Source organism: Buteo buteo, chromosome 2 (assembly GCF_964188355.1).
Source record: "Buteo buteo chromosome 2, bButBut1.hap1.1, whole genome shotgun sequence".
Lineage (NCBI taxonomy): Eukaryota > Metazoa > Chordata > Aves > Accipitriformes > Accipitridae > Buteo > Buteo buteo.
In genome coordinates this window covers 3,218,713-3,234,236 of record NC_134172.1, presented here as the reverse complement: position 1 = coordinate 3,234,236, position 15,524 = coordinate 3,218,713, and the positions used below count along the sequence as shown (strand labels likewise).

The following is a 15,524-nucleotide window of genomic DNA, read 5'->3' as shown; positions in this document are numbered from 1 at the left end:
CTTCATCTGCATTTCACAGGTGGACTCTAAAGCATCCTGAATTCAAGAGTTTAGGGATATAGATCATAATTATTTCAAATGAGATGTCGGCTAAATGCCTTCATGAATCTGGGAAAAACTGATCATCCAGGCCTGGACTGGGAAGATGAATCATGTATTTTCAGACCACACAAACAGTTTGTTATAAGACAGAATATCAACCTGGATCATTCTTGTAGAGTTGAGTGCAGAAAGTGCACTGGCTGGTTTTTGTTCCTCCCTGTTGCTTTTCCCTAAATGTGTGGATTAATGGGACATCTCTCAGTTGGAGCTTCTGACCTTGCTATAGATTCTCACAGTCAGCTGAACCTTATGCCATTTATTCAGCTGTAACTTGATAATCTTTTTAAAGGTAAAGATTCCAATCCTGCACTGTAAATTTATTGAAGAGGTTGGACCCAATGACATTTCTGGGGTCTAAGGAGTAAAACTATTAAGACAAATGGAAATGGGAAGTATTTTCCTTTTTCCTCAAGTTCTTTGGGGCTGTACTCTGCGTTAGATACATGGCCACTATTTTGCCTTTCAGTCCTTGGAAATGGCTGTTATATGACATATTGAAAGGCCACGCTCAGTGTCACACCATGGCAGTTTTATATATACCTCTTAATGCTCTTCAGTAGGTGAAGATAAGGCATCATGTAGTAGGCACCCATAGAGCTCATAGCTTACCTCCACGGTGTTTTGGGGTAATCAGTGATTTAAGGACTGTCTTTCTGCTCTGCTTGTTTTGCTAGCTGTTGGTGGGTGGTTTAGAAAATGGGAACTTGCACAAATTGGTTGACAGTGTCTCGGATGATGTTTGCATGCTGGGATAGCTCTAAGCCTGTGCATTCTCTTCCTGTGAGACAGCTTTTCCTCAAGATGCTTTCTAGCATGTTTTCTTGCACTTTTTACTTAGAATTGAAAATGTTTCTCCCTTTAGATGTCTGCAGGCACTGGGAAAGAGTGGTGTAGGGATTGGCATAGGAATGACATTGTGTAGCTCTGCATTTGTTGGGACTTCCTTGTCCAGCATGAGCAACTTGCAAATCATGCGGCTTCCTTACCTGGTCTGCTACTTCTGAGGTTGTATTTTATAGGCAGTGGTTGTAACTTAAGGCTTGCTCTGAGTTCGTTCTTGGAATTGCGGTGAAACAGTCCCAGCTTCATGAAGCATAAGTCTCATGGAGCTGGGAAGCAGTTCTGAATGAATATGGATACAGCTGCGGCATCCCACAATGCTGCATCTTTATGTCCAGTCTTAAAGTGAAGCTCTATCCTCCACAAAGTAACATGAAATCTGTCAAAATACTGTGAAGAACAGCTTTCACATTCAGTGAGGATTGGGCTGGCGAGGTACAGTGTGACATAATATGTCTTTGCCCTCTATAATCTTTTACCCCTTCCAACATCCAGGCGCACAAGAGCTGATTCAATTCTTAATCTTGGTGTAAAGAAACCACCTCGTGGTTTCTGTATTTGAGTTGATCTAAATTGGGATGGAAGGAGTTCTTGAATCCAACAGCTTTAGGCTATTTTAGGTGGTGAAAATCTGCCATTGGCACTATGGAAGGTATTTATAAGTAACAAGCTAATTATGTAAAATGCACACTGTCCACTTGTTAAGATCTTCTTAAAGTTTCATAATCTAATCAGAATTTGCTATGTATAACACTTGGCTTGTTGTACCCCCCCCTGCCTTTTTAATGCAACTTACTTGGATGGATGGGTGATCGATACAGGAAGGAAATGCTTTCCTAAATACTGGTTGGTTGAGTGTGCCCCACATGCCTTTTTAATACAGTGCATAAGGGATTCTTCTTTTAATTACTGAGCACAGATGCCTGGCTTTGAAGATGGGTGATATGCAGTCCTGTCTGCTCAGCATCACTCGTAGAATAAAACTTTGGCTCTCCCTGGGCTATGGTATTTTGGTTAATATGACTCTCTTTCCATATAGATTCCATATAGTATCATAAAAAAGTATGTGCTGAAGTCACCAAGTATTCTGAGGGTATTCACCCAAAGTATTGGCAAAGGTAGATGTGGCTGAGGTCCTTGCTAATATTCTGTAGTCCGGTCACCTTCAGAAGATAAGTGAGGGTCCTGCCAGCAGCACAGGTCTGTTCAAGACATCTTGGCTCTCAATATTAATTTATTCATCACCTGTGATTAGCCACTGTTACAGCATTTGCTTCCCTTCCACAAAACCGTGCATGGGTTCAGTCTTTGAGGAAGGGTTGCACCGTTCTTATAATGGTGTGGGACCTGGGTCTGTCTTGATAGTGGTGAATGGACATCGGGAGGTTGATGGCAGATGTTCACATGGTTTGTTCTTTCCCTCTTCCTCTTGCTGGGACAAATTATGGTGTGGAGGAGCAGGGTTTGGGGTGCTGGGGGAGATCAAGGGAAAGAGAGCAATATTGTTCAATGGACGGCAGTGAGGGAAGGACCATGCAGTGCCCTTGTATCTGGAGCAGAAGACAGGTTGGATGTTGGTTGGCTTCTTAGGAACTTGTTCTGGGATACATTAGCAAGAGTATAGTCTCCTGCACTGGTGGTTTATCCTTATTGTGATAAGTTTGAAACCTTGGGCAGAGCTAGTTTGTTTAGGTGGAGATCTGACTGCTGAAGTTTCAACTGAAGCTTGTAAAACCTCAGGACTGCAAAGCTCCTTCAGAAAGAAATTCATGAGACACCTTTTGTCATGGGATGACCTTGATGCAAGAGCCTTCAAGTATCCTCCTGTTGAGTTTTGTAAGGAGACAGCCTCTATGTTCCCAGTTCATTCAAACAATCTCCGTTGGGGCTCAGAATGAGGATAAACTTCTACCATCCCATCACCATAATGTGTGTCTCGTGCATCCTGCTCTCTCCAGTGCCCAGAAAGTTTGTTTTTTCACCTGTTTAGTTTTTAAACCTGCCATGAGGATAATATGACATTAGAGTGGAAAAGCTATCGCTGCTGTGCAGGGGAGGAATTGCAGAGCCGTAAACTGCTCCCAAAATAGATCAGATGAGGTGTCAAACCGCCCAACCATCTAAATACTCCACGAGCTGACCTCCGTGCGATATATAATAGGGGCTGGGTAAAATGTTTTGAGGGAAGGGGGAGGTGAAAACCCCCTTCTGCCTGAATCTACATGCTTGTTTCTAGAAGCTGTCATTTGTCCAGAAGTTGATTAGGAGCCAGTCTCTGCTTCCAGCTGGGACCTCCAGGTCCTGAATATAAAAGCTGGGGCTGGGGAAGGAGGAGGAAGCTCATTCCCCAGTTGTTTTTCTGTCCCAATGAACTCGAGGAGCTCTTTGCATTCACCGTGCTTTCCCTCCAAGGTTCGATTTCAAACCCCCAGCGTCTGAGATCTGTGTCATCTGGAGAGTAAACTTTCTTTTCTCCGTAGCCGCTGTGCTACTTGAGTGTGTGCATAGGGATATCTCCAGGCAGCCAGGGAAGCTGCTGTGTTGGCTACAAGGAGTTTCTTCCCTGCCTGCCAATCTCTGTGGTCTGGGCAAGGGCAGCTCTGTAACTGCAGCATCTGCCGAGAACAGACCGGGCAGTGTTCGGGAGGGACGGCACGATTTATCCGACAGACGGGACGGGGAGGGGGAAAGGAACGGGCCAAGTCCCGCTCTACGGTGCGTGCTGCGGAGCCGTTAAGCCTTCATCTCCCCAAATTTAACAAAAGGGCTGGCTGAGGTGTTAGGGAGACAAACGGGCGATTCATGACCGAGTCAGATGCGTTCCCTGGCAGGGGCGGGTGGGAAGAGACTGACACTAACACATGGCTGGCCGCGCTGTCGCTGGAGCCGTGCGAGGCATGCCCACGTCCCGGCGTGCGGAGGGCTGCCGTGGGTGGGAAGCTCGCCGAGGATGCGGCGGGATCGCCGCCGGCACGGCGGAGGTTGGGGTCGCCGAAAGCGAGCGCGGCGGCGGCGAGAGCTTCTCGGAGGAAAGAGCGGGGGTGCCCTGGTTGTAGGAAATCCATCAACCCGGTGTTGCGACGCGTTGGTGCGTGGGGCGTGCTTGGCACCGTTGGGTCGGGTCTCGCTCTCGTCCGAAATGTTGGAGAGGGCGGGTGGGTTAAGGGCTGCAGCCGAAGTGAGGTCCTGCGGCGCGTCTTACAGGTGCCTATCTCCGGTGCTGAGGACATAATAAGTGCCGTACGGGGTTGAACCAAAGGTTTTCTTCAGCCAGGGATGGGCATCTGGGGAAGCCAAGGAGAAGTGGGACGAGTGATGTGTCTCCTGGCGTGCCCTGCTCGCTCCTGGCAGCCAGCGGCTTAGAGGCTTCCTGAGCCAAAGGCTACGTTCAAGCCTTCATGTTTCATCACCCACCTGGGTGAACCTCCCTTTCCTGAATTTGTCTAATCCCTTTTTGGAATCTATTCATAGTTTTGGGCTTCACAATATCCGGTGGCAATGAGCCTTGCAGTTTAATGATGCGCTGTTTGGAAAAAAAGGCTCCATTCTCGGAGTGTCTAGCATTTATTATTATTATTTTTTTTTAAATAATAAAATGCTGTGCCTAGCCTGAGTCAAAAGGTCTGATCCCTGCATTGCCCTAAGCAAAGTGCTCCCTGTAGAGGTCCCAGCCTTGGGCAGATCGGCAGGACTTGGTTAGGCTTGATGGCAGTAGCCTGAGCTGTAAAGAGCCAGAAGGATGGATGGGGGGTGTTTTAGGAACTAGGACTGCCCTTACCCCATGAGTGATGCTTTCCGATGCCTTCTTTGTAAACCTGCTGGAATAAATATAAAGTAACAGCAGTGCAAAAAGCACAACAAATATCTATGGGTTTTTTGGTCCTCTTTGTTTAGATTTCAAATGCTACATATACTTTGCTATGTGCAACTCTCCCCAGACAAGGGAAGCTACCAAGAAAGATTGTGAACTTGGATTTTTTTTTTTTTTTGCTTGGAACAGTAAAACAAAGCTGTTGCTGCAGGTTTATCGCACAGATGACTTTCTGGCTTTTAGGATTTTGGGCTTCATGGTAGGAGCAGATGTTACAGAGTTTGCATATGGCTCAACTCTTTGTTGCAGGAAAATCATGCCGTTGAACACTTGGCCCATTTCCTTTGGTCTGCTGTCTAAAATCTGGGGTAAATTCTTTTGCAGTGTTCCTTTTGTGTGATCCATTATGTCTGTGGTCTTCTGGTCCTCAATCCCACCAAAAACTATTCAAAAGCAAGGCGGGGAAGGGATGGTTATGTGTATTTTCTATAAGTGTGATCTAAACATGTCACTTGTTTTCTATGTCATGGAGAGCTGTTAGGCCCAATTCTAGATTAAAATGATCTACTTTAACCCCATGTCAGGGATGGAGCTGAGCTGGTTTTTACTGCAGCAGGGATCTGAGATCCTGGGATGGCAGGATTTTCAGCAGTGTGGAAGAAAACCAACATTCCCCCTCCCCCCAAAAAACCCCAAACCCCAATCCACAAAACCCCCCAAACAATTCAAAACACCAGCCACCAAAAAAACCCCACCAACAATCAAACAAAACCCCCTACCTTATGGAAGTTTTGTCTTCCTGCTGCAAGGAGGTGTTACTATAGGGCACATATATTGTGCATGTGTGCACCTCTGACCAATTCATCCTATCATGGAAAATATTCTGAAACCCCCTCTTTCCTTCCTCCATACCATGTGGAGCTAAATGGGTTAAAACAAACCTTTTATTTTTTCTCTGAGCTTATTTCTTCATCTTCCATCGCACTGCTCCCCACTTAACTGCTTCCCTGCCCCAAAACTCGCAGCTACACATTACCTACGGTCTAGTGGGAGTTGTGCCAAAAGGAATGATGTTAAACTAAAAAAAAAAAAAGCAGTGGCCGGGATAAGGAGCAGCAGTGGTTTGCAGGTTGGGGGTCCGGGAGTTGTCCAGCTGGGGAGGGGGTCGCTGGTGGGGGGGTGATTCCTGGCACAGGCTGCCAAGGGCAAAGCTAATGCCGTCTTAAATCAGGAGTGAAATCCCCTATTGCTGCCTGGCCCGTGCATTCCACTGGCACCGCGGTTCACCGGCCGGTTTTAAGTTGGTTTGAAAATCCTTCGTAAATCTTGCTGATTGCTGTTTCATTCTTGAGAGGATGAAGGGGAGAGGAAACAACCTTCCCCTCCTCTTCTCCCCCTTCCCCGCCTCCTTTCTCCACCTCGGCTCGCTTACCGACAAAATGGGTTGTTCCACTGGAATTAGGTTGCTCTTGGGGCCAAGCTACCCGGGACCTCCCAGCCAAGGGCAGCTAATAGTCACGGAGTTGTAAGAACTGAACACCCCCTCCTCAAAAACCCAGCAGTGTTTTCTAAAGGTGTTTTGGTGCTGGGAACCGTTCAGTTCAATCCATGGGAATTGCAAGGGAGTATTGCAAATGCCTGTAGAGCTGGTCCTGATTTTTGCTCTGTCCTTGTATTGTTCCCATGCTGGTGAATTTTAGATATTTACCTAAAATAAAAATGTCTTTTGCTCTGGTGGACTGGAAACTTCCTGAATAAGGTTTGTTGTAAGGAGAGGGGGAGAAAGGAGGAGAAGTAGTTCAGCCTTGTGGTTCAGGCACACCACCAAGGGCTGAAAGACCCAAATTTGATTCCTTCCCCTGCTGTGGGGTTTCTCTGTGATTGATTGCTTGTGCCCTCCTCCCCTGGGGAAAGGGACGCAGAAGGGAAGGCAATGCTTCCTTACTTCGGTAGAGTGCTATTAGCTGTAATTCATAACCTGTGCAGGTCTTCTGCCTTGCAGGAGTGGGAAATGCTGCAGCAGCTTGAAGTATTTGCTTGTGGTGCTTCTGATTGCCACAGTGCAAAAATAGCTGTTCCCCAGGGCACCTTGGTCCCATAGGTCCCACGCAGGAATGCACCGTAAGGAGAACATCTCCAGCCCTCCACATCTGGACCGAGTCACGTATTCACTGAAGTATTTCTCATTTGGTTGCTAAAGTTTGTCCTCATGTACTCTGTGCCAAACTCTTATTTGGTAATTTGTACAGGAGAAGTTGAGGCATGTTTTGGCAGGAAATCGCATGGAAGCTTATTTATCCATGCAGCAACCATCCTGTATCTGGGAGGCAACCGTCTGTGTCTTGCCCCGTTCACAGAAAAATCCCTTCTGAACTGATGCGACAGCTCCTTTGTGGGGGTGTTGGGGTCCAGCTCCCTTCTCCATGCAGGACAGCTGGCCTGGGGAGACTTCACTTGCTTGGACTGCTGGTGTTCAGCAGCCTGGGAGAAGTCCTCTGACTTCTCTGTGAACATCAGCTAAGGCTAAAATGGGAGACTCGGACGTAAATTATCTCTGTGGTAACACCTGGGCCTGAAAAGAGCTTAATGATTTGGGATCAGAGTGGCTGCTGTGAGTGCTAGAAGCATTCAGGAAAGCGGTGTTGGAAAGGGAAGAGCTGGAGATTTGCACCAGCAAATTCTTTCTTCCAGAAGCAGCTGCTGTTTCTCTTTTTGCTGGATGCTGGAAATAACTCTCGATAGGACCTGAGAGCCTGTCAGGTATGTGTACCAGGTTCCTTACGTGCCCCTTCTTCCAGCCCCTTGCCCAAGATGCTCAGAGAAGAGGCCCAAAGGAAACCACTATATAGATCTATTCAGGTAGAGGAGTGATTGAAGACAAGTTTCAATGGCTGAAGCCTACAAGAATCTGCACCTTTCCGTCTGCTTAAAAAAAAAGGAAAAGAAAATCTGTTTGAGCATACTGCATCAGCAATCTGATGGAGACTGATGCTTCCTTCCCTGGTAAGTGGGACCTACTGGGTTGGAAATTCTCCCATGCTGTAGCTCTTCTCCTCTCTATCCTAAGTCCCACCACTCGGAAGCAGATCCAAGGACTTGAAGGCATTTCCCTCTGTGAAACATAGGCTTTCTGTTGGAGAATGAGCGTACGGTATGGCTGCTTTCCACCTGCGTGCAGTGAGGTTGCAAGGCCCTATTGCTCCTACCATGTGTTGGTGGAAGTGTGTAAAGTTGTAGTGGTCTCTGTGGTGGGGACTGCTACTTGTTTCTTTGCAAGTAGAAGCTGCAACTGAGATTTGGGCACTGTTGACTAACGAAGAAGCCCGCATTTGAGGGGTTGCCACCTAAAGAAAAGCTTTGGGGTGTGTGCTATGCTACTTGAGAGCAAGATAAGGATCAAAATAGCAATTGGGACTTAAAATACAGCTGTTCTCATCACAATTACTTGAGTTTCCAAATTTTTTTTTGCTTTGTTTAATGGTCTCCAGCAGCAAGCCACCATTTTTTATGGAGAATGACATGGAAAGCAAAAAAAAAAGAGGTGAGCACCAAGCAGAGAGTTGGTTGGGAATGACCTTGAAGGAAAAGAACTAGCATGTGCATAAAGGGCAGTGATCTGTGGGTGATAAGGGGAGGAAGCTTTGCAAAGTGCCAGGATAGATGAAGTTTTAGCAAAACTGGTTTTGATTTCTAGGTGGAGTGTAGGTTGTTTAGCTCTGTCCTGTAAAGCCCTGGATGGTCTACACTTTCCCAGGCTGGGAGAAACACGTTTCCTTCAGTCACTTTCTTTGACCCCCACAATGCACAGCACCATGCCAGAGGAGATTGGTGGAAAAATTACACCGAGGAAGATTTGAGCTAGGAGTAACTCTAACAGAGCAATCTTCATGGAGGGACTTAACACTTGCTGAGACGGCAGGATATTGTGGAAGCCAAGAAATCCTTGCTGAGGTTTGGAGAATACCTTGTGTTATTTTTTTGTAAGGACTTAAGGAGATATGGGGTTTTTTGTGTGTGTATGCATAAGCCAAAGTAGGAAACCCCTGGCTTTGTAGCTCAGAGAATGGCAGAGAATTTTGAAACTAGCTTTAGATTTTGTGCGTAAGCAAGGCAGCGATAGACATGAATGCCTGAATGCTGGGGTGAGCAATGTGTCTTGGAGCAAAAATACTTAGTTCAGACTTTGAGGGGTAGAAAAGAAATAGAGAACTAATTATTTAGTAGCAAAGAAGAGAAAGCCTTCTCTGACACCAAACGATTTGGGGATACACCAATATTTTTGACAGCTCTGGGAAGAGCAGAGCTGAGGTTGGTGGGTGCTCTTCAGATGGTTTCCTCCAAAGGATGTAGAGATAGTGTGAGCACAATGGTGACACTTGGACCTGTGAACACTTAAATCCAAACAACACAGTGCAGAATGAGATAGTTGATTCTTCAATGGCCAACTCTTGCTCCAAATACCAAGTCTTCATCACTCACCATGGAATTCACAGTTTTCTTGGACTTTTGGCTTGTTATACTTCAAACAGCAGCTAGCCTTTGTGGGTTGGGGGGGACCATGGTAAATTTAGGAAAGCTTCTTCACAGTGTGGGAGTCTGATGGTGGGAGAGAGAGAGGGCAACTGAAGGTTGTTGGATGCAAAAAATAATAATATAGGCCTGGTGCCCAGCATAACTCAATCTGACTCCTTGAGTTGTGGAGTCATTAATTTAGGTATTTCAGAGAAGGCTAGTGTTTAAGTTGTCAACTTTTCAGAAACTTTACTTTCTTTTAATAATTAAAAAAGAAGTGGTGGAAAAAAAGAAAAAGGGTTGGAAGAGTAGCAATACTGCAGGAAAAACATTCATGTAAAAAGTGAAAATAGAATCAATTTGGCCATTGTACAGATGTACCAAAGATAAATCTCCCGACAGAAGGAAGTGTCGGGATAGGAATGCAATATTTCAGCAGGGCTGTCATTCCAGGCGGGTATAGCAGAGGCGTTTCCTTGCAGGAAAGCAGCTCACCTTGGCTCGTGTCTCTGGCGGCACTTGCAAAGGAAACTCTTGAGCATGTCAAAAACGAGTGCACTCACAGGTCTGTGCAGGCGCCTGCCTTCTGTCTTGTCCCCCTCAAATTCTCATCAGGAAAATCCCCAGTTAAACAAGGGAAAATACAGGGACACTGAGGGAAGAGTGAGCTGACGAGGCAATAAAAACACTTGACTTCTGAGATGAGCTGAAAGCAGGGACCCATCATGAATTGCCTCTCTGGAAGGGCAGTAGTTCCATGGTTCTACAGATAAAACTTGGCTATGCAGCTATCAGTGCGAGTTGTGCAGTGGCAGGGGCTGTGTTTGGGATCACTCCCAAGCCTGGCTGATTGGAGTGTAAACTTGAGCAAAGCAATTAGCAATGTTTGACATGAAGTTCACAACCAAGGCAGCCAAATGCCACCAGTAATGCTACGTGCGAACCAGATAGGTCTTGCTATTTACATCTGGTGATAATAAACCTTCTGGTTTCCTGGCTTCATACTAGAGACAGGCTGAACTGGAAGGAGAATAGTGCAAATGATGTTGCAAAGGTTCTTCTCAGCTTGGTGGGTACGGCACTGAGCAACCAGGTCCTTCCTGAGGTCTGGACAGTGCAAGGGTGCCACTCGGAGCAGAAGTCAGGCAAGGTGCATGGAAGAGTAGGTCAAACTCTGAAGCAGAAAGTCTCTTGACTTTATAGGTTCGTATTGCTTTCAGAGGCCAGAGTTAATTTCCAGAGAGTTAAAGCTTCCTGGGTTGTGTGCAATGAGCTGTTTGGTCTCTCTCCAGGTTCCTAGTGGACAAACACACCTTCCTCTCAAGCTCAGTTCCCTCGATCCAAAATAATACGATTGCACAGAGTGGCTAGCAGTTTAATTGTAACAGTTGTGGATCGGGTGTGTATAAAATAAAAACCACCCCCCCGCTTCCCATGAAAAATTTCCTTGGAAGGAACAGCTCTGTCTTTGTGAGGAGCTGAGAAAGCATCCGACTCTGACACCGTTGCCTTACGGGACCTCACTCAGCCTAGGTTGCATAAAAGGGCTTTATAGGATTATAAAGGTTCCATGCAGCGGCAGCTCCGAGGCAGCATTTCAGGTGGGGGCACCAGCTCTCCTTGGCTCTGCCTGCGCTTGGTTATTATTGATGCCACGCTCCGAAAAGTGCTACCTCACCCTTCTTTCCAGGGCTGCTGGAACATGTGTGCGGAGCTGGGGCTGCTGCATCAGTCCCCCCCCGATGAAATGGGCACACGTTCAGTGCTGGGGAGGGAAAACGTGTGTGTGTGCTGCTTTTACTCATGGAGGTCTTCACCTGGAAGAGCTTTATTGCTTGTTGGCTAGGAAAAGCCTCTTTCCCCTAAACTGAGTCCTTGTTGTCTTCTGGAGATGCTTTCCTAATTCACTTGCTTTGCTCTGATTCGGACCAACTTGAAAGCCAGTGAAATTAATCTGAGCACTAAGCCAGGCGGTGGTGGATGGGTCTCTGCTCAGCACGTGCGTTGCATGGCTTGGTTTTTACCAGTTCGGACTTTCATGTCGCCTTTTCTCTAATGGGTGAGGGCAGGGCAGAGCTGGGTCAGGAGACGGGAGGTGGCAAAAGGTGGTATTCTGCCTTCTCTATAGGATATCGTGCTGGTGTCTTGTCTTTGGGCTGTTTTCTCAGGAAGGGGTGAAGTGGGTGTCCCACGCTGGCCCAGCTTTTTCGGCTTGCTGTGGCCACTACCGATGTGTCCCAGATATCAAAGCTGGTGAACTCCTACATAAGCCTTTTGCACAGAGCAATGAAAATGGATGTTGATGACAATTAGTCCATTTAACGCTTCAGTTTTCTATTGTTTCCCAAGACTTTCCACTAGTTAAGTGGCTGCTGGAGACCTGTCCTCTGGTGTTGTGCAGTACCGCACATCCTATTTTCTACCTTCTCCCTATCCCTAGCTCTTCACTTTGTCTATTTAAGTGAGTTTTATTGGAGATACAAGCAATTGGGCTGTGCTATCAGCGAGTTTTGCAAGGCTGATCTGTGGGAAACTATACTTTGAAGTATCTCAAAGCCAAGCACCTAAGGGGGAGGGTGGGGAAGGGGTTCAAAATCACCAATCGCTCTGCCCAAATCTCGCCTGTAGGATCAATTCCTGTATCCCTCTTCACTGTGATAGCCATCTGCCATATGATACTCGGAGCTTATGTTTTCCAGAACATTTAGCTGAACAGTACCTGCTTAGTTGGAAAGGTAAATCGGGGAGGGGGAGCTGTAGAAAATGTTTTTATGCCTCCTTCTCTCTTCTTTGCCAGCTGAGGGTATCTCTTGCACCAACTGTGAAAGCTTGCAGGAATGAACCTTCAGAGCATGGTATTGAGGAAGGGCAGGAATGAATGTCCTGGAGATTTTGTTACAGGGCTTTACTGCTGTGAAGCTCAGACCAAGCCACCTTTCTCATGAACAAACCTGCTCGGAGCTTTGGTTAATGAGGCACCAGGGCTGAGTGAAGTCCCATCTCCCTGGGGAGCAGTGGAGACCAAGTCCATGCTCTGTCCCAGTGGAGACAGAGTGAAAATGTAAGGGTTAAAATCTGCCAGTGCTTCAGACGGAGCTTGTTGTATGGCCTTTTGGATGTTTTTATCACTTTTGGGAAGCAGAATTTGGGGAGAAAAACCTATTTTGGGGGAAGTTACACTGGGTTGCACTAGTTTTCCATGTTTTCCACAAATCACTGACTCTTCATTTTTACCATAGCAGGGTTTTTTTTTTTTTGCAAACCCCTAATATTTCTGAAGGTAAATGAAGGAGAACATTTTCCTGCCCATCTCTTTCTTCTCCTAAAAATCCAAACCCCAAATGCAGCTATTTTTTTTTCTTCTCCCTCCTCTAGATATCTGATGTTAAATCACCTTGTCAAATCATCAGTAATGATTGCATCTGTACTGGATGTTGCTGGCTGTGGCTCAGGTCAGGATTTTGTACCCATTGTGCAAAGGAGGTTTGGGAGTTAAAGCATCCTAGCTGCTTGTCCTCAGGGACTGTGCTCCTGGCAGGATGCATCCCACTCAGAGAAATCCTCACTTAAAAAAAAAAAAAGACAAATTACTGCTCCTGCAGGACAGGTGGGGTTTTAAAGGGTTTCCAGGTTCCATCTGTGTTCAGGGAAGGGGCTGAGCGTGTGCTCCCCTCCTGTGCCCATCACCCCGTTTCCCCCAGTGGTCCTGCCGCGACAGTGATGCCTGAGCCTGCGACCCATCCCCGCGCTCTCCTGCGCAGGATTGCGATCTTCCAGCATGTTTTCAATTCTGGCTTTAAGCAATTCTTCCTTTTTGGCTAGGGAAACGTCTCTTCAGGTCCTTCGAAACCCTGCATAGTGATTCCCATTGACTGCGTGGACTGGCACCTGGCCGAAAAAGGGCAGAGCCAGGAGAGTGGGGTGCAGGCAGCCTGGCCAACAAACCGCTCCTGAGCCCAGCAGATGTTCCTGCAGCCTCTCCGCTCCCTGGGGCTGATGCCAGCCTGGTCCTTTTCCAGCAGCTCGTCACTTGACACCGGGAACGGTCTGCTGGCTTCTTTTGTTGAGCATTGTACGAGTCAAGGACCTTGTGCTCGGAGAAGGCGATGGGACACGAATGTCTTCGGGTCATTTTTTTTTAGGTTTTGAGCTCGTTCTGCCTTGTAAAAGCTTTTGGCAGTGTTGCCTGGAAAGTGCATCCTGTTCTCAAGCCTCAGGCTGTGGCTCGCTAGGTTTTATGTTGGGATCTGTTCTGCTGAGGACAGGGTGGCTGGACTTGCTTTCTCAGTGTGTCTGTTAGGGTTCTGGTGGGACGAATCATCCTCTAGCCCTTCCCAAGCTGGTTCTGGCTCTGCTTGATGTGCTAAAATGATTTTTTTTTTATGTGCAGGAGACTGGCTGTAGCGCTCTTGTATTTTTGCTAGTTTCCCAAGTTCATGCAGTTAGGTACCTTCAATTATTTCTTTCCAATTTTAGTTTTCAACACAGTCCTGTGGTGGAGATTGCCAAAGTCTTATGTCCGAACAAAGCTCTGAGAGAGCTAGTAGAGAACATAAATCCAAATATTTCTTCTTACCCTTCTCTTGCTCCCCCCCTTGCACACCCACCGCGGGGTGCCTCGCTGTAAAATCCCTCCCTGCCCCGACATCAGCAAGTCCACGTGGGTGCTCAGCCCAAGAGACCCCGATCCCACCGCAGCCCCCAGCTCTACCACGGGCTGTATTTCTCTCTCCTCACTGCTCTGCCCTTCTGTTCCCCTGCAGGCTGACGGGGAACGAACCCCTGACCATCCTCCCTCTGACCTCAGAAATGGAGGAAGCCGCCGTCAAAGCCCACTACAAAGTCTGTGACCGCCTGAAGCTGGAGAAGAAGCAGCGTAGGATGTGCCGGCGGGACCCCGGCGTGGCCGAGACCCTGATGGAGGCCATCAGCATGAGCGCACTGGAGTGCCAGTACCAGTTTCGCTTTGAGCGCTGGAACTGCACCCTCGAGGGTCGCTACCGGGCCAGCTTGCTAAAGAGAGGTGAGCGGGGGGGAATTCTCTGTTGGGGGGTGCTGGCATCCCCTGCACCCATCAGCTGTCCCTGGCATTTTGCCGAGCGGTCATCCTGGAGCATCCTTTGCCAGTGGTGGGTCACCACCTCCCCAGAAGTCCAAAAAAGAGCTTGTAGAAGGTAAACACCAAGCCAGGCTCAGCTCGTCCGTGAAAGCGCACGGCAGGCAAAGGATGTGCTATATGGTGGTAATTTATGTGCTTGTACTAGTACTGTCTGCTTCCCGTTGCTGGCCGTGGCTTCTCTCCTTGGAGGCTGGAGGTGTTTGTGCATGTGTCCGCAGCCAAGGAGCTGCGATCGCTCCTCGCTTCTGCTGGAAGTTGAGCTGTTGCTGGAGGGGAAGGTCTTGAAGTTCCCAAACCTGTCCCCTCTATTTTATTTTTTTCCTATTCATAATGTCAACCTTTCAGGAAAGAAGTTGAGGAAATGCCTTGTTAAGGGAAAGAAGGCAGAAAGGACTGTTCTGTGCTGCCCTGTTAGTGGGGGCAAGGGGAGCCCTATTGTAGTTGCAGGGCAAAACACATAAATGTTCGTGTGTCCTGAAAAGCTCCCTGGATGTGAGCAGTGGGTAATTCCCACACCCCTTCCCAGCTTGCCCAGAAGCTGAGAGCGAGCATACTGGAGGAGCAGGTCCTACTTTTATCTCCTTCTGTGCTACCTCATAGTCCAGTTGTGTGCACCCACCCAGTAAAATCCAGTTCTTATTTCTGGATTGCAGCTAACGGTGCAGCAGGACCATTTTACAGATAGTTTGCATGGGTCTCGAGGGCTTTAGTGACTCCAGAAAGTCCTACACTCAGTGATCGAGCTGGACCTAGAAACCCAGGGTCTGACATGCTCAAAGATAAGAGCAGAGGTTTGCAAAGCGCCCTCCCTTGCTAATTAGCGAGAAGGAGTAATTCAGAAGCGCCAGGGCTTAACTAGTGCACTGTCACTGACTGCGCTGGAAACAAGGAAAGTCCTTATGAAACCCAAGAGGTCCAGCCAGAGCTGCAAGACACTTAAAAATATCCCCGCATGCCAGAGGAGTCCCTGGGTTAGTGGTGCCTTGGGAAAGCCAAGCACTTTCTCATGCTGACACCTGGAGGCCACAGCTTGTTCTTTCAGATGTGCCTGCCCCGGTGGGCAGCCCTCGGCAAGGGGGATTTCAAAGCAGCCTGAAGTTGAGCTGCCTTAAAACTCGACGGAGAACCTCCCCCCGCCAC

The 15,524-nt window shown here is 47.7% G+C and overlaps 1 protein-coding gene across 1 annotated transcript in view; it reads left to right on the top strand.

Moving 5' to 3' along the window:
* Positions 1 to 15,524, top strand: part of WNT9A (Wnt family member 9A) — a 56,669-nt gene that overhangs the window by 23,195 nt on the left and 17,950 nt on the right. Inside the window, exon 2 of the mRNA XM_075043811.1 lies at positions 14,029 to 14,288. Coding sequence (XP_074899912.1) covers positions 14,029 to 14,288 — 260 coding nt within the window. The remainder of the gene's footprint in view (positions 1 to 14,028; positions 14,289 to 15,524) is intronic.